The 19630-nt window shown below is 36.0% G+C and overlaps 1 protein-coding gene across 2 annotated transcripts; it reads right to left on the bottom strand.

Annotated features, from left to right (window-relative positions):
- Nucleotides 1-5515: 5515 nt before the first annotated feature.
- Nucleotides 5516-17922, bottom strand: MYL1 (myosin light chain 1). 2 transcript variants are annotated; one of them, XM_072418555.1, is made up of 7 exons: nucleotides 17684-17922; nucleotides 10302-10329; nucleotides 7978-8121; nucleotides 7184-7357; nucleotides 7017-7094; nucleotides 6872-6910; nucleotides 5516-5971 (listed from the first exon to the last, which is right to left on the bottom strand). In XM_072418555.1, the coding sequence occupies exons 1-6, from the start codon at nucleotides 17801-17803 to the stop codon at nucleotides 6882-6884; spliced, it is 573 nt and encodes a 190-aa protein (XP_072274656.1). In that variant the 5' UTR covers nucleotides 17804-17922; the 3' UTR covers nucleotides 5516-5971; nucleotides 6872-6881. The 2 variants fall into 2 exon arrangements, with proteins under 2 accessions (XP_072274656.1, XP_072274657.1); XM_072418556.1 differs by lacking the exons at nucleotides 10302-10329; nucleotides 17684-17922 and adding exons at nucleotides 10634-10658; nucleotides 11321-11453.
- Nucleotides 17923-19630: the final 1708 nt, after the last annotated feature.

Below are 19630 nucleotides of genomic sequence, written 5' to 3'. Positions count from 1 at the left end.
TATGGTGATACAAACGACAATGTAGTTGTAACAGAAATTATAATAAAGGTGATTAAATTTATATGCCTAGAATTTTTTTTTTGAAAATAATCTTCTGTTATGATATGTGTAAGTTCCTTATAATTTCTTCTATGGTTAATATTTGTTTTCTCCTTCATTATTTAGCATTCCTTTTTTCAGAGTGACAACAGCTGCGCCTTGAACAGGGGAAGCAGCATTGGTGTCTTCCACTTGCCATGAAGGAGCAGCTGTTTAGTCTTATTTAAACCCAACAGAAATTCAAATCAGTCTCTGAATTCCACTCACAGATTTTATTGCGTCGGTGTATGCAGATAAAAGCAGCTTTATTAATGCTAATCAACATACATGAGCACAAAAGAAGCAAACATCAAATTTAGACTTGACTTAGGAATGTTTGCAAGCACCTTCAAAGCAGCCAATTTTTATGTGTAAATAAGATGTATTTGTGTTATATGAGAAGTCCTATTGCTAAAATAATCACAACTGGTAATTGGGAACCAGAGGTAAAGCACCAATAAATATAGATAGATACTATCTATGATACATTTACACCCTCTATGAAGACCAGAATTAGGTAACAATAGAGGCTTTCAAAAAATCAGACTATACTAAGGTGGATTTAAGTGGACTTGTTGCTTTTACCTTCCCGATGACAGATGAATTTTGTGGTGACCGGCTTTTCTGTAATTTCATGTTAACCATACTCTATTGACCATATTAAGCATGCACAGGAGTTACGTCAACAGTGGCTATGCGATGGCCGAATTACAGGATACAGTCTTCTTGGAATTCCGCAATGGTGTTGTTGGTAAAGATGGAGCCTAATGACATGTGTATCAATGACAGGTCCTGTGTAAGACTGCTTCACATGGGTAAGTGTCGGCAAGTACACCGTGCATACTTGAGTCAACCCATATGGACGACTCCTGGATACGAACGGGGATTGCCTGTTTGCTTGTGTGCAGGAGGGAGGCTTGACGGAAATCTTTTTCTAAAGACAGCTGAGGTTGTGGGTGATCTTAGGGGGGTGAGCTCTTCTGTAACATCTTGTAACTATTTAATGACCAAGACAAACTCTGCAGTTGTTTCTTTTTGCATATCAAAGCACAGCCTGCTCCAGAAGTTAATAAAAATGTCTAGGCTCCATAATTTTGTTTTGCTTTGTTTGTGATTAACAAACACTGAGGATTTTTTACAGTAACTGACACCACATTTCCTAAGAATATATTGGGACAAACATCTGTCCTAATTGCATTTAATAAAATAATGTACCTGTTCCAATTTACATACAAATTCAACTTAAGAACAAACCTACAGTCCCTATCTTGTATGTAACCCAGGGACTACCTGTAGAATAGTCATTATCTTTTGAAGCAGCTTCAGATGTACAAACAAAAAATATGTGTAAAAGTGTCTTTATAAGGGGAGCTGAGATGTAGGTTTTGTTTTTTTTAAAAAAAGTGTTCCTGAGTTGAAGTACACGTTATACTTATCTAATCCATTGATTGTTTTAAAAGGAGGCCTGCACTGAAAAAGTGAAGATTTGTTATATTAAATGCAGCATCAAACGCCCGTTGTAAACTGAGCCATTCAGCTTTTTTGCACATTTACAGACCTCGTATTGGTATGAAAATGGACAGAGGTCAGAACCACTTGGCAGACAGTGTTAAATCTAGTTTTCTTATCAAACTATTATTTATCTCAAATAACCTAATCCTGATATAAGAAATCTATATAATAAAATTTGGTGTTAATTACAATACAATTTGGATGTGGAGAGATCAGTCATTTTGCAGCAAAATAACTTGCAACAACAGTCAAAAGGTCTGAAAACCAATAGGTAGTGAATTGACTTTTTCCTGCATGTACCACAAATATCAGCAACAAGAACAAGAATATTGTTTATGGTACATAACCCTAACCCATGTATGAAATCATTTTATGTGCTAAACATATCATGTCTGTCAGAAATGTTCACAAATAACATACATAGGTGAAATATGGATTATTGTTTAGCAAATTGATTTCATTGTTCTCAAGGGAGCCACTATAGTAATTTGTTTAGATTGGCAGAGGTTAAAAACATTCTTCTCTGGTGTGAATGGAATAGTGTCAGCTGTCATCCTTCATTACTGTGGAATGGAAAACAGCTGATACAAGGCAGGTGGGCTTCTTCCTCACCCAGGGTCCTGGCAAAGTCTTCTCCATGCTTTTATTTCAACAAACAACCCCACGTAAACAGTATACCCGTCTGTACAGCAATTGTAAAACTGGAGGCCAGCATACAATTCATAACTGGAGTAAGCTCAAAATAGATCACTGTACATACTGTGCATCTTTTCTATGGTATTTTTAATTTATTGCTTTTATACTTTGAAGTGTCTATTATAATTTACAACTGCTTACTATTTACTACTCGGCAAAACAATTCTAGGACTTTTTTGTATACCTTGTAGTATAAGCTCAGGGGTGTTCTCAGTACAGCTTGCAAGTGATTAGTAAACATCAGGGTTATTGCTAATGAATGCAAATGAAACTAAGATTTTAAAGGCCTGTTTACACCTTTGCATCCAACAATGCTATGCATTAACTGCTGTGGTTACACTAGGTGGACTATTTTATATTCAAAGGAGAATAAAAAAGTATTGCAACCCACACACATATATGGTTGACAAATCATGGGAACTTCCAGGTGGATTAGAATGAACTGGTAGTGGTAGATCTCGCTGTTGAGAGTATCTAACCTACCAGGCTGCAAATATAAATAAAATATCCCTTAGGGGTGAATTGACCCGTTAAACTATAGATAAAGCTTCTTAATTAAGTCTAATTATAAATTCAACAGCCTATGCATTGCAGATCATTTTTTGTAATGCATATGAACCTCATCAGAGGGCTCACCAGCCTACCACACATGGCTAATAATGACTCAAAAACAATATACATTGACTGCTAACACATGCATCATTGAGGAGTCACAGAAGAGGTAGAAATTGCACTTTAATACAGCTATAATCCATATTAACATTTGCACCTAGTTGTAAGACCCATTTTAGGCTCAACATAAACAGATTTTATTTTCTAAAATAGCCAGAATCCGTCATTGCTTTTTGTGAGTATACCTGTATTTTAGGGCTAACCTAAAATCGATAACCCATAAATATTTGTCAAGCTATGACTATAGACAAATTGTAATATTAAAATATGTTTTAAGTTTTATAGGCTGGCACAATTTTGAGGCTTTATATCTGCATGTATTTACTCAACACAATTTTATCAATTGATCTATTTTACAAAAACAATGCAAATACCATTTTTTATCCAAAGGTCCTTTGCTTTCAGAAAAAAATGTTTTTTTCCGTGGGCTTAAGTAATTTTGCAGGACGTCAATATGTTTTATATTGGGTGTATTAAAAAAAGGAAGAAGACATTTGGTAGAATTGAGAACCTGGTTGGGGCTCTACATACAGTTTAAGCATGAACAAGATAATCATCTCAGCTTTAGAGTCAGTTTAGAGGTCTGTTTCCACAGCTTGCATCCTTCTCAGGCCCTATATACTTCTCTCATACTGGGCTTTGGCCCCCATCCCAATCTTTAAATTGAGCTAGAAGTGACACCAAATGCTAAGGAGCAAACCCACAATATGTGGGCATGACACCCAATTTTAATTAACATTTCTACTAATACATTTTGCATATCCCAGTGACAGTAAGATAGGTTTTGGTCAGCTGAGCTGACAGTAAGTGGAATTTATATGACGTCTTTCAGTAGACGTAATTGGATACAGAATCTGCTAAATCCTTTTAATCCCATCTGACTTTTGCAGTTCTTTGGCAGACTATTATTTTTCCAGTTATATTATCAGTAAATGGTCCCCTTACCAAATTGTAAGTTGTATTAGTGTTCATAGATACATTGGCCTGGAATCTGAAAGTTACCATGACTCTTATTTGTAAGACTGATACAGCCTGGCTGCACAACAATGCTTGAGTGACATTAGGTGTATCACAACGCATGTACACATACTGTATATATCTGTTAGCAATTTATTCTGGTTTGCACTCTCATGCAAACACACAACATAAACTAAATACCTTTGCTACAGAGAACACAAAAAAGCACAATGTAAATGTTCTATGTGGTGTGATGCACTCATTTGCCAAAAACTAATACGGGTGGATTTCTTGCCTTAGGCTTTTAGCAGAGTCACTTATATGGACTGAGTGACATATATTTTAAAACTAATGTTGTAATCTGGAAAGATACCTATAAGTTATTGTCCGGGTTTTAGAAGAAGCTCTTCTTGGCACTGAACCTTTCTGATTCAGGAGGGGGTAGTGTTTGGTTGCTATTTTGGTACATTTGGTGCAATGTTCATGAATAGCCCTTGCACAGAGAATGGGCTGTCTAAACATAACATCCTCCATAATTCAATGCTTGGTATATGTAAGTATATACCAATCAGCAATCAGTTTCCGCTTTTTATGTACCAGAAGCATTTAGCCTGAGATGTCATGTACAAAAAGCAATGAAATTCCCTAAATATTATTAACCAGAAGTCAGGCTTCATTTTTCTTATAACCTTCAATTTTGATTTGCTGCCATGGGTTACTGTGCTTTACTGCCCTGTAATTAAGTAAAATCTAGTGACCAATATATAATAATATATATATATATATATATATATATATATATTATGTAATAATATTTTTAAATAATATATATTATATATAATATATTAATACAATTTGCAGTGTATGACCTATAGTCAGAGTGCAGAATAATTACATTTTTACTGTTATCTCAGAAATTAGCTGGAATCTGGCTAGAACAGTTTTACCAAACAGAAAGTGTAGAAACACTTATCAGCTCTTTACTGATGTCCGTAGTCCTGTAATAAGTTTTCTTTCACTGTCTGGGGAACCATTGTCATTGGAACAGAAAGTATGAAAAAGCTCTCTAAAAGAGCCCTTGCTAGCAGTAAGAACCCAATACTTAACCCCCTTTACTCCATCTTTAACCAAAAAAGAACATTTTGCCACGGCAGATTAAAAAAACCCTACTTTCAATTTTGCAGATTACATATTCTTTTAGGTCATTTTATGGTCATTCTAAGGGCAAGCTAAGCAGGAGGCTAGGGCCCGGGAGATGTTCAGAGGGCTCAGCTACAATCCTTATGCAGTTTACAGTGCAAGTGGTCAAAGCTGTGCACCAATCTATTACTTCACAAAGGAAGTGCTATTGCAGTTTTCCAAATGGGGTGTTTTCTCTGTGTCTGTCACGGTCCTTATCCTTGTGTCAATTGAAGAGATGGGGCCAGTGGGGATGATGGAGTCAGAATTGCTGTCTAGCCTAAGGACTCATTCTAAACTAATCACTCTCTGCCTTATTTGGCCTTAAACCTTGCCATCCCTAAGGGAACACGTGTTGAAAAATCCCTTAAAGTTATCTTTAGTATCTGTTACACACATGAGGAGACATACCTACAATAGATTGGTTTCAGTAAAACTTTATTGTGTTGACAGAATGGAATACAGGAAGACAATAAATTAGCCACTCTACTATCAGAGATTCCAGCTCCACCTTAGGCGAGTGGGACCTCTGGCAGTGAATGATGCAGATTTCTTTGGTGCATTGGCCCAAAAGTGGACAAAAATTAGGAGAGACTCTGTAGCCACCATTTTAGCAAAGGGTATTTTATTGTCATGTCTTTCATTTTACAGTTATCCATGGCATGTTACACAGATGTACTTGATGGAATTTTCCGCCAGCTTTGCCAGGGTGATAGCTCCTGTGTAATCTTTTGGTTTCCTTCAAATAATACCCGGGTTCATGGAAAGAAATGTCCCAATGGTGAAAAATAAAAAAAAATGGTGGCCAGTTGACCAGTTGCTGGTCTATGTACAGTTTCCATGCCTCCAGATCTTCTGAGACATATGTAGAACAGTGCTAAAAAGAAAAAGAAAACAAAATATTAGCCATTTTGTTAGGAATCACATCTATCTGCAGCATATATTGTATAAATGATTACAGAGAACACAATAACAAATAACATGGGCTACTTTATTTATTGTCCCAGAAGTCATATGGTCTATTTAATGCTCTTCAGGTCAAAAACATTGACTAAATTTAAATATTAAAAAAATTGTCCCCCCTTGCCTAATTTGCAATTATATGGAGCAGCCAAGTTTTTATATTATATAACCAGACTTTCCACTGATCATCATTTCACAGATAAGGTTTGTGTGATTACAAATTATAGTTTTTCTGCAGTTTCTAAATATAAAATCAACTATATAGCCTTGCTGGATAACATATTATTTTTGCCTAGGCTGTAAGTGACATGCTAAAGCTCAGAGCAGCCTTTTGATATAATAAAATATTAAAAACATCAAAGCATTATTATTATATGTTAACATAAGTAAAAACCATACTAATTCATGTAAATGTATTAAAAAAGGTCCATTACAACCCAAAAAGGCCAATACAAGCTCTGAACCCAATAAAGTTCTAGCTTTGGTTATATGATTGGGACCCAATTTAGAAGTACCCCTTGTTCCCTCTGATGGTGGCCCTGGACCTAGCTCCTCTGATTTCTGAGGCACTGACACAAAACATGTAATCCCAATCCGCATATTTAAAGTTTTGCCTTTTTATGCATGAGTAACAGGAAATTATCATTGTCAGCAATGGCATCTTGCCGTTTCCAGTGCGTATTGAAATAATGCCTGACCTGCTCAAAACTGTATACATAGACAAAATTGCAATGAGTATAATAAAATTTAGTTTTCTTTGAATAACAAAAATAGCAAAAATAACAAAAATGAATAACAAAAAATAGCTACTCACGGTAAAGGGTTTAGATGGACATGATGTGCTTTACGAAGGCTGTAAATAAACATATTTAAATATTGTTAGATCAAGAATCAATAGTGGAAAATGCAATTAAAAGCTACATTTTGTTTCTATAAAGAATGGCCACCCGTAGATATACCTTCATAGTTGATGCAGCCATTGGAGTCTTCCTGTCCTGCCAGAAGGGCTTCTACTTCTTCCTCCTTCATCTTCTCACCTGTTGATACATCAATAGATGGTTGTTAATGTTTAGTTTATATTTTCCAGCGCTCACCTCGACAAGTAGGCAATTCATATGTGTCTTACCCAGTGTGGCCAGCACGTGACGAAGCTCAGCGCCCATAACTGTGCCATTGCCTTCCTTGTCAAAGACACGCAGACCCTCAACAAAGTCCTCAAAGCTGCCCTGGTCCTTGTTGTTGGCAACAGCCTGCAGCATAGGCAGGAACTGCTCAAACTCAATCAGCTTGGCGTTCATCTCTGCAAAGAATGAAATGACATGAGTTCAGCTTGGAAAGCTACAAACATACATCACAGGGCTGCACAAGTCTCAAAGGTAATATCCTTTCAAAGCTAATGATACACGGAGATGAAAAACACATAATTTTTTTTAATTTCTTTGAACCAGTTTGTACTTGAAAATCATTTCTTTTTTTCTCCCAATATAGTTCATGGAAATACATACATTTTAGTTTTGTATAGAGAGGAGAGGTATAAAGCCCTCTGCCAAAATTTTATTTGTAGTGCAGTGAAGTGTAGTATTTATTGTGAGTGTAGTGAAAAGATTCATCCCCATATTGACCACTGAGATGCAAAGTGAGGGGAAATTCTAAATGTAAGAGTTGTTGCAATAAGTAAAGCAAAAAAATCTTGTTAATGAAAAAAATTCCAATGTTCTCAGACGCGTGAATTCCCAACTGGAGCTCCCAACTGAAAAAAATAACATTTGGGGCCATTTTCCATAGCAGCTTATTCACCTCCCATATTTATTATTATTAACATTAACAGAAAGTTAGTTAATGTGGACTGGTTTTCTAAAGTCATACTTTCTGTTTATTACATCACTGCCTCCATTTGTATTCCAATAAGACTGCATTTACCCTCTGGAGTTGGGTTGCCAAGGACTTTCTTGACCTCAGCATTTGTGGGGTTTTGTCCAAGAGCTCTCATGACATCAGCAACCTGGCCGTAGGAGATTTTGCTGTTACCAGTTCTGTCAAAGAGCAGGAAAGCCTCTTTGAAGTCTGTTCAAAGGAAAAAAAAAGTTAACTCAATATGACCTAAAAATGAAACCACAACATGAATTGGGGTAATAATGTAGATGACTGAAACAAAGTATGTGTAATGGAATCAATATATAATACATACATGGGCAACAAATGTTGGAGCTTTGCTTAGAACATCAAGAGCAATGTGTCCGGTGACCAAGTTACTGCATGTATTTGTCTCTGACTCCTACTGTATTTCTCAAATTTAGGATTGGGAAAACTAAGTTTAACAAGAAGAGCTGTTGTACATGATAAAGAGTAGATAGGGAATATAGTATAAAGTCTATATAACACTTGCAAAAAAAGGAAAACCCTTTTTGCATGGCACATAAATCATGGGGTTATACTACTGAATCCTGGTATGGCAGTTGTGTATATTACATAACAAATTTAATGTACAGAATGACCAATATTTATATAGGGCAGAAAGAGTTGCAATACTTAATAGCCAAGTCTAGAAGCAGAATTAGGAATTTGTGCCAGTTCAGCTCCTTTTGGGACGAGAGACACTTGAAACTCGGTTATTTTGAGTAACACAGAGGGGTGTCCAAATCAAGTCAGAGATGGTTTTACAGGCAGACTGTAAAAAGCTGCTAATGTTAGCGAGAGGTCAGCACTTGTGTAACAGGATACCCGATGCCCTGCACTAATCCCATAGATGCACAGCCCTGTAACCCCTTCACTGCCATTCTGCCCAGTAATTAGCATGCCTTCCATAAGCACCTGTCACCAGAGAACATTTTCACACTGTCAGCATTTCCTTTCACAAGTACAGCAGGCTCCACCAAAAGCTGCACCTGGCCAGCTTATGTTCAAATAGCCCTATGTATTACTACGATTTAGTGCCAGGTATCTCAGTGGCATTCAGACAACTGATAGAAGGCTGGTACTAATTAATGGAAAATATATTTAGAACCTCTGATATAATGTTGTCAAGCAAAACACAACAGGTTAATATTACATATATTGGACTCATAGGTTAGAGAGCAAGGCTTTTATGTGACTGTTACTCAGTATAGTAATTTAGTTTCCAAAGGTTTATTACTTTTTGCAGCTGTTAAACAGATCTTTAACAGGTCATTAAAGATTGTTAATATATCTTCCTGAAATACTCATTAACTACTATTTTTGTTTATTGCAATATCTTATATTTTTACCCTTATATTGTGCTAGGAAAAAATAATATGCATATGACTGTTACATATTGGAAAATAGAATGCTATTAATTGATGTCTTCTAGTAACCCCAGAATAACCTCTGTGACTTAACCTGCCCCAATGATGTGATCAGCTATCTATGGAGTACTCCATCAGTTAAAATCAATTGACCAAACTTGGAAAACTATTGCTGTAATCCACTTTTGTACTACTGGCTCACTTTGCATACTATAAAATATAAATAGAGGTTTAAGGGTATTCAGGAATGAATGTTAAAGCTCTGTTCTTCCTCTTGAGGTTTATCCACTGCTCTTTTGAGGTGCAGTTGAAGCATATGTATATTTATTTTAATAAAGCCATTTTCTGACATAGTCATATATTTTCTGATAACTCATTTTGTTTCTCATTAGGAAATGTCTTCATTGCTTACAAAGAAGCTTATTTTTGCTTTTCAATGCCTATCTACCCACTTAAAATAAAAAGGAAACACTTAAAAACTGCTAATTTACTATGACCAGAGACTGTGCAGGGTTGTCATGCTATCATGTTTCAAAGTATTTAACGAACTTGGTTAATACATTACTGAACTGGGAAATGTTGAGATTCTTGCTCAGAGCAGTAAGGGAATCCAAAGCACATGTCTGGCAAGTCAATACAACAAAACACTACTAAACTAAAAGAAAAGAGCCACATATTAAATAGAATGTGGGATTGATCAATGTGCAATCATAACTGAAAAACATTTAAACCCATGTAATAATATTTAGTGTAAATCTGGTGCAGTATTGATAAAAAGTTGCAAAATATGTCAGTTTAGTTTATAAAAAGGTATAATAATAACAGCATGTACCAAATTTAGACATAAATACCCTTATAAAACCTTTCAATAAACAGCTTTTGTGAACTGAATAATCTATTGGGAAATACCTATTTATTTGCACAACATATGTAAATGAAAAGCTCTAAACTCCAATTATCCCAGCCTTTTTCTGAACTTACCATCCTGCTGATCCTTGCTGAACTCGATCTGTCAAAAAAAAAATCAGCCACAAAAGTTTTAGTTAATGGCCTATTAGTGTTGGAGATTCACAGCTTTCTGAGGTCCTGAAAACCAGTCCATGCACATGGGACTTGCAGGAAGCTGGGAATGCAACAAGGCCGGTAATGAAGGAGATGCCTAAATTCTACTCCCTAATCATTCTTCCATGTGGCTGTAAGTGGTCAATGTAAATCTTCTGCAGACAGATGGAAACTAATACTACTCCATCTGATGTCCACTACCCATGTGGGCTTCATAGGCATTACTTCACTTCCAGCTTAATCTCACTTACCAGCAACCTCATCTGCGGAGAAAGACTGCAAAGTAAAAAAAAAGAAAAACTAGTATGGAAGCATATGCATTGACAGACATAACAACTCTAGCATTGTAAATATCTAAATATTTAAACTAATGTGGAATTACTAGGCATAGCAAATAAAGGCAATTCCTGTTTTTTTCCTCTACATATTATACTATGTTATACTTTGGCATGTAAAATTCCATAAATAACTGTAAAGTTAATTACTTCTAGATCAGACATTTATAAATATACATTACTTTCTCTCATAGGCCTCTACCTGGCTTTGAACATCAAGCTTAACTTAAAAAGAGGCTTTAGTAGAACTGCAAAACTTTTAATGAAATTGTCTAAATAAATCACAATATATATAAAAGGTTTAAATATTGTGTTTGAATTCCACTTTACAAGTATAATTGAGGGATGTTGAGATCAATATGTTACATATCGACCATTTATAAATTGAGAGCAAGGTTTAGATTATTTATAATATAAGAGAAAAGTGAGTTTAAATTATTGTGGAAAAAGAAAAAAATATGTTTTCCCCCCTAGGGTAACACTGCATAAATATAAATGTAGGAGCATAGCCTCCCAAGAATAAAGTCATAAAGTGTTTATAGAGTCCAAGTAGAGGTTCTAAAGAACTAAAATGTGCTGCTAGCAAAATGCAATGACACCCACCATTTTGAGCTTTGAACAGGGCGAAGAGCAGGGAGCTGAAACGATGTCCTGAGGAGGGCTCGAGCTTGTGGTCCTTGTGCTGTGGCCAAGCTCTTCTTATTTATCTGGGGGCAGTGACATGACGGCCCAGCTCGGATGTCACAGGGGCTAGTAACCCCACCCCTTAGTAAGCTTTTGGCTTTCTTAGGGCAAAGGGAAAGGAGGGATCTCTTTCCAGTGTCACCAATTTGGAGGGCTATTTTTAGTAAGAAGTGGGTTTGACATGCTTTAATGAGTTTAAAACTTGTCAGCAGTTTTCCTGCAAGAAGGAGAAGATTTGCAAAAGCTGGAGTTTTGGGCTGTCTTGAATTATTTCAGAAGAATACCCACCCTATTTCTTCATTATAAGTCACAACTGTGTAAATAAAGCATGGGCACTAAAAATACCTTCCACACTTGCTTCAAATTCCTGCCAAAGATAACCTGGCTTCTAGGGTCTGTGTTGTACAATATGAAGGTTTTAATGAGCTTCCCAAGCAAAGGACAAAATAATACATATATGGTTCTGCAACCCTTTACTTTTTCCTGCACTAGTTATATAAAAAGACTGTGTGCAGCTGATATCTGTATTTAGATTGTTTTCAGTGGGGCGGGTACTGATATGAATGGCTTTGTGTATTTTGTATACATGTATATAAATGCTATAATTCCTTGGTGTTATAAATATATTATTTTCTGTTTTAATATCTGCTTACAATATTCTCTAACTCACACAGGTTGGGTTCCAGGTAGGATAATTTTGGTAGCTATAAATATATATATATATATATATATATTATGAGACTTTACTAGCTTGTAGAAAATAGCTCTATTCAATTTGGTTACCAAATTTGGAAAACAAAACATAAGGATTGTAGAGGTTTTTAAAGGTTTCCAAAGAGGTGTGTAGGCTCTCTCTTTCCACATATCTATATATAGATAGATATATATATGTATCATAATAGTTAAGTGTGTATTTTTTCTTAAAAGGAAACTTTACTTACAATTTTAAAGCTAAGTATGATTTTTGTGTAGATGGTAGAGTTACCCTTTGATATCAACAAAGGATGTCTCATATTCTTTCAGCTTGTGATTGCCCCTTAGGGTTGTGTTTGTGTTTAGTGACATCTAGTGGACTATTGCCATAGAAATTCATATTACAAAGCCAAAGGTCTTAAAGGATTTACTGTGTAATCATTGGAATTTGTCAGGGATAACCATTGGCAAAGTCTGTTTATAATTCCAGAGTTTTTTTCATTTACAGCAGCAATCTATTATGATTTATAAATACAGTAAGTGGCATTTGCAATTATATATCTTATAAATATATATATATATATATATATATATATATACATATATACATATTGAAAGAGCTAGGCATTAACAAAAATCTGTGTAGGCTTAAAACATAGCAGTTTACTACAAATGACACAATAGACACTTAGGGCTTATTCAAGCTGGCAGTGAGGTTGCGGTGGGTTTATCGCTTCCTCATGCTAGGAAAGGTTTCCCTTCAGCAGCTTCCATAGGGAATAAATAGGGGCTGCAGTAAGCCGTACTACTGGTACCACTCACTGGCATAAGCTATACATTGTGCAGATGCAGCTGGCAAGCTGCCAGAACCAGGGAGCCACACGAAATTTAACATGCAAGAGGCAGGTGTGAACCTACCCCTACAATGACCCATACCCTTTTGAAATATGCCCCAGCTACTCTTCCTTGTGTGCAGCCCCACAGTCTCCCCAGTCATTTCTATCAGTCAAATTTACCTACAACTTACTAATGTATAGCCATTGGACGGGACAGAAAGTAAGAAGATATATCCATAAAAAAAAATATATTTTCTGTGCCCACAGGACACCTTAAGGTGCACTCTGGGCACAGGACAAGACCCCTTAATGACAGCCCTGTACCCAGACCAACAGATGGGTCATCAATGTGAGCCCAATACTGGCTTCAATTTAATTGTTGTCACTATCAATCAGAAACTATGGTTGTGCATTCGGTGATGGTATACAATGGTGCCTTGAGCACTCACCTTGTATAATGGGGACTCTCTGGACTCTTGAAAGCTAATCATGGCAAAATCATGGCAAGTACAGGCTCCTCTTGTTGCCTTTTTCTTACATAAAGTTGATTTTTAATAAGATTGGTTTAACCTCTATAGTGGGTTTCCAGCTTATATTTGCTTTAGTTAACAATGTAGACATTTTACACAAGTAAACTGTTGTTGACCAAATACCATCAAATCACTTTGTGTAATGTACAACATGAGAATATATGTCATTTAACCTGTGCTTAGGATGGACATGGAACCCTGTATATCTTACTTGTATAAGTTAGTAACATTGTTTTAGACATGATGCAGACAGCCAATGATATAGTGAAAAGGATCCCCTTCTATTTAAAGGAAAAGCCAATGTAAAACTGATATGTCAGGAATGTTTGGAGATGGTAATGCTGAAGTTCTCGTTGGGAGTCTTAGTCTAGTCTATCTAGTAGGAGTCCTCCCCCCACCCCTGCATATATATTTGCCTAAGAAATATGGAAAGTAATGATACTTATAGACAGGAGTGCTGGATCAAAGATACAACTGCGAAGAAGATTGATCAAGACACCAGGTTCTATAGCAGGTGACATGTGCAACTGCAGATCTCTGTTAGCCATTGTATTCTATGTTCCCAAATGAAAGAGCTTTCTACATTTTTATATCTATACCTCCTAACTTTCTGGGATAAGTAAGAAGGACACCTTTTATGACAAAGGCGAGAGAAACATTCTATGCCCTCAAAGACAGGAACTGCAAACAATGAATGGTTAAACAAGCACTTTTTTCACTTCTACTTTTCCTTTAGGCTAGATTTAGACTTAAAATTATTATCATGTTGTTACTACTCCTGGGTACCAAGCAGTTGCCAATAAATGACTGAGAGTGCCAACAGGACCTGCCAACTGCAGGACTTTTATAGGTAGTGATATGGTTATTTAAAAGAGGTTCAGTCCCATCAAATGAGTGGCTACTTGTACTCTTGTATCTGGAACAGGTATAGTTCAGTAGTAAGAAAAAGTGTCAAAATACTCCTATTTGCCTTTGCAGTGGTTTCTGTTGTTATAACAAGATAACTATGATTTTCTATTTAAAATATATCTTGCTAGTCTGTCAATGAATTGCTTTATACAGTTTTTCAGTTGTATATCTACTGGTACCAGCATTGCAGAATTCCATCAGTGCATGAAGATCTGGTAAGTGAGAAAATTTCAAGTTTTGACATATGCAAACACATCAAACAAAATAATAAAATGAACTATTTAAACACTTCAATCTTTACATGCTTCACAAAGCCCATGCATTTGACAAAAACCAGATTGGTATAAAAATTAAATACTTTATTATTTCAAGTCAAAATAAGCAATGATTCTTCATCTTATTTAGACCAATATGTAATAAACTTTCACATGGGTTGTAGGACATCCCATAAATCATGGGTATCAGGGCTTTAATGAACCCCAAAAAATGGAGCAAATATATGTATCAAAATAAGTGTCCAGTCAGATGTGATTAAATATTAAAATGGTGTGTGTTTGTGTGATCATGTATTATTTTGTTGTAAAATTAGGTGTTTTGATACAAAGCATTTAATCTTAAGTCTTTATAATAAAGAGTGCTATTTTTTAAGTACAGCAAACCCAAACAACTGTTTGAAATAAGTCATATCCTAATATGACTTCAGCAGAATAAATTCTGATTGGCTGCTTTTAAAGTGTATGATTAACAAAATCTTTTTTTTTTTTTTTTAGTTTCGGACAGGGTATGAAAAGGTTTAAATCCTTATCAGTATAGTTTTTGATGTCCCTTTGGTTCATGTTCCTTGGATGCATAAATCTGTACAAGGAAAGGGGAACAGAACAGGTGTGCCCATTTGTTGATGCTGGTGACAACTGTACACATTTCCCATCACTTTCTGCTCAAGTGACAATGGTTACCAGGACCAAAAAAAAAGGTAGAAATATACATAGATGGGGTACAGATGACAAAAACTATTTGACAAGGGTTCTAATCCTTCCTTGACCTATTCAACACTAAGTATAACGTTTATGTATAAGTACACTTTAGAAACTGGAACTATTTAATGAAAAAGGCTGGTATGTTTGACAAAAATGTCCAATAGGTTATTTAAATTATGATCCTTTTTTCCCTAAATCTTATTATCCATAAATGCCCATATGTCAGAACAGTGGTGATAAATACAAGTTTGTCTTGTGGCCGATAGATGGCAGTATTCCACCTTATTTCGGCAATAAATATAGCTCGCTCTGCTACACTCATCAGAAAACATTTATAACCATTTTTCTTGTGTCAAACCTCTCATTAACTCTTGGTTTATGTATATTAGCAGTTGTCACTAATATGTAGTTAATTCATAGACTTTCTATCGTTATAGCTTATGAGTAAATGATTATTGAAACACCAGTAAAATAAGCAGACGACTGCAATAACAAAATTGGCCACTAGATGGCGACCACTGCATATGGGTTCAGCAAGCTGTTCAGTTTAATTGAATCTCAGAGCTATTAGTTGAAGTGCAGCCGATAGGGTAGTAACAGCTGCTAAATGACAATACATATAAACATTAATGTTTTATTAGACTCTTAAGTATTTTAATATATCACTGAACTCATAACCTTTGCAGTTTAGAGAAATGAATGTTATTACACTTTGTCTGAAAGAGTACCCCTGATGCCCAATTAAGATTTTTAACACTCCTGCAATGTACAACATATGGTGCTTTCACTTGTAACCAGTGCATTTGATATTTACAAGGAAATGTAATAAGAGGATAATGCAAAATAAGTAAAATGAATATTGGCGATATTGTATTATTAGAAAACTAATAGGATAAACATAACTCCAAAATCTATATATTTATATATTATTTTATATGGCATGGGCAAACCTAATTTAAAAAATAGTTTTTTTTTATTATTAAAAGGCTACTTTACCATCATTAATTTTGATCTTAAGAAACTTCAAAGAATCTTCCAAAGAGTTCAAAAAGTGTTTGAAAAAAGTTTTGTTAACTAGCCAATGAGATTCCAGCTGTATGTTTTCTAGGATTGCCTGGAAAAAACAGTTGGAATTTGATTGGTTGCCATGGTCAACATCATATTCTTTGCTGCAGTTTTAACAATCAGAACCCTGGGAATGCATTGGATGTTTCAAGTTGTTGCACAGAACTCTATTGAAACAATGTTTCCGCTAATTTGTAAACTGATACATAAATCACATTCTATTTACTAAACATCAGCCAAAAACTGAAAAGTGTTCTCATAAGCATTGCTTCTCATTATCATGCAAAGAAAAATAAAACAAAAATAAGCTAAAGTAACATCTCTTGTGCCACAAAGTATTTGTAGGATCCTGAACCTTTGCCATGGATAGGATACACAAGAATGTTATTTCATCATCATATAATATAGGCTTGTCATGGTATGCCATGGTAAAGCATATAGCAAGAATTCTGTTGTATCTACACTCAACAAGAGTCAACCCAGATTCTGAAACAAGCTCCATTCACTTAAAAGCCAAGCCTTAATCATCTATATAAGGGAATCCTCCTTCTGATCCGCATATATACACCAATTGGAGGGCATCTAGGTGGAGGAGGGGATAGTATGACTCCCTGGGTAGCAGCTAGTTTGCCACCTGTCAGTAGACTGGCATAGCATTGCAAGGAGCTAGCTTTCTGAGAACACACTGCAAAACACATCAGATCACACCACAACACTGGCAATAGAGAAGTTTTTGGTGTTGTCACTGGAAAGTTCAGACAACTGCTAACAGTTCATAGCAAGCATATAAATGTGTACTAGATCCTTATACTGTCCTGCTGCTGGTCTTACTTTGGTTGGCATCAGTATGGCTTAGATATTGTAAAGTGGTAAGTAAATGCTTATGTGGTCCTGTAATAACTACCCCTCTTATGAATAACACATTATACTTGCTTTATTTGCTACATTTAGCTATAAAAAGCATATACATCCCAATGTGTGTAATGAGCCTAGAAAGTGATATAAAGTGTACAGCTTTTGTTCTGCTAACTTGCTGCTTGTATAAGTTTCAGATGAAATAGATTTAATGCCATGAAATAAAATTCTGTGACCTCACTAAGTCCAAAAATGCAGCCATAGAGCCGAAAAATCGGACAGAAAATCATAAATGACTTGTGATGTGAGCAGGAGGTTCATTTCCAAAATAAGTTGCATTTTATGTAGAGTTCCCACTATTGTCCCTGGGTTTCCAGCGACTACACACAATCACATCCCATTGCAGCCCTCTTTTACCTTGACACTGGACAGGTCAAATGCTGGTTCTTTGGGTTTGACAGGTTCTGGGGCTGGTGCCGGTGCCGGTGCTGGGGCAGCAGCAGCTGCTGGTTTCTTCACATCCTTCTTGGGTGCCATTGTACTTTAGAGTTTTTTGGGAGATTTAGGATCCAGAAAGAAACAAGCAGACCTTGTGTTGGAGGTAAGATCAGGACGATCCTCAGCCCAGAGCCTAGATGTGGAACCCAGTGTGTTTTTCACTATTAGGGCATATTTATATTTCGCTTAGTACCTAACACAATCTGCACACATGCTGCTGGATTGGACAGTTCCCCAGGCAAGGAGGATGTCATCAGGACTAAGACTATAAATGGAATATAAGGGGTCAGGGCTACATCAAGCCACGGGACTTCTATTTTTTCAGCCCTCCTGGATTTTTGGGATAAGTGTAAAGGACAAATACACATGAATAAGCTGCCTGGAAAGCCCTTGTTGACATCTATGTGCAAGTTGGGTAGTTTTAATTTTTTTTTTTTTCCTGCTGGAATTTTTTTGTGTTGTTGCTCAACAGTAAATCACACAATGTCATAGGGTGTCATACATTCCAAACCATGGCAGCTCATTTATTTATTTTGCAAGCAGTGGGGTACAAAAAGGCAATCAGTGACCCCCCTCATGTTCACCTCCCCCTTATTATCACCAGCCCCTTTTTACATAGCCTTTATCCCCCCCCCCCCCCCCACCCCCCAAATTCTCTTCCTTTCATTTGAGGAAATGTGTTGATCAAGCAGTGTGCAGTCCAAGTGTTTAAAAATAAAAGCAGACGTATATGGCAAGTCGTCCTTGTCACCTCCTCCTGTTTCAGAGAGAATGTACTGTACGCACATGCCCCCATCCTGCCTGCTTTTGTATATTAATTACATTTTCAAGCCTGGCTAACGTTCCCTATGGCTGATCCTAAAGGATGAGCTTCCAATTTACATGGAGGAGACACTGAGCATTGGAAACAATTCTTTATGTAGATTTGCCTGTTCCATTTCTTGAAAGAGCCTTCCTCAATGAAGGTGTGCTTGTGTGCCATACCTCCTAATTTTGTGTCTGTGTAGTTCTTTGTCCAGGTAAACTATGTGTCATATGATTCTCAGCATGCATATCATAAACTGAGCAGATAGGTATATTTTACAGCTTATAAAATAATTTCTATTAAATATGTTACAAATTTATGCTATAGGCTGTGTGTGTTGTGTTCTTTAGTGTGTTGTGCATTTTACTGGATGGTATATATCTATATATCTATCCAATCACATTTGTCTCTCCACCTTTATCATTTGATCTAGTAATCAATCAATAAATCATTGTATATGTCCTATCTATCTATCTATCTATCTATCTATCTATCTATCTATCTATCTATCTATCTATCATTCTTTCTTTCTTGTATGTTTTAATAATATACATGTCATTGCATCTGTCTCTCCAAATTCATCTCATCCATCTATATACATACACTATCTATCCAGTCTCCTCATCTCATTCACTTACTGTATATACATATGTCTGTCTGTCTGTCTGTCTATCTATCTATCTATCTATCTATCTATTTCTTTCTTTCTTTCTTTTTAAGTATATTATTGTAAAAGCACCAAAAAAGTCCCATTCCAAATGACTTTTTGAATTTGTTACACTATAACAGGGATGTGGTGCTATTGAAAAACTTCTATCTCCCAAATGCAATCTGTTTTAATTTATATACCTGTCTATGCATCTGTCAAAATTCATCTATCCATCTTGCTTTCCCATTTCATCCATCTATATACATATTTATGTTCATCTATCCATCCAATATCATCTATCTCTGTATTGATCTATTTATAGTTATCATATGGAGTGGTGTGCTCTCCAAGAAGTTGGTCTTATAGTAGATAACTAATGTGTGCCATGATGAGGACCCTGAAAGACCTGGTC

Source organism: Pyxicephalus adspersus, chromosome 7 (assembly GCF_032062135.1).
Source record: "Pyxicephalus adspersus chromosome 7, UCB_Pads_2.0, whole genome shotgun sequence".
Classification (NCBI taxonomy): domain Eukaryota; kingdom Metazoa; phylum Chordata; class Amphibia; order Anura; family Pyxicephalidae; genus Pyxicephalus; species Pyxicephalus adspersus.
The sequence above is the reverse complement of the archived record's forward strand: the minus strand, read 5'-3'. Positions and strand labels throughout refer to the sequence as shown.

What these genes read in the sequence shown, in the direction of transcription:
- MYL1 (XM_072418555.1), bottom strand. Translation starts at nt 17,803, where the DNA reads ATGGCACCCAAGAAGGATGTGAAGAAACCAGCAGCTGCTGCTGCCCCA. An exon ending in CAGCAAGGATCAGCAGGATG is followed by an intron (nt 8,122 to 10,301) that starts GTAAGTTCAGAA and finishes TCCTTTGAACAG; the next exon opens with ACTTCAAAGAGGCTTTCCTG. An exon ending in TGGCTGCATCAACTATGAAG is followed by an intron (nt 6,911 to 7,016) that starts GTATATCTACGG and finishes GTTTATTTACAG; the next exon opens with CCTTCGTAAAGCACATCATG.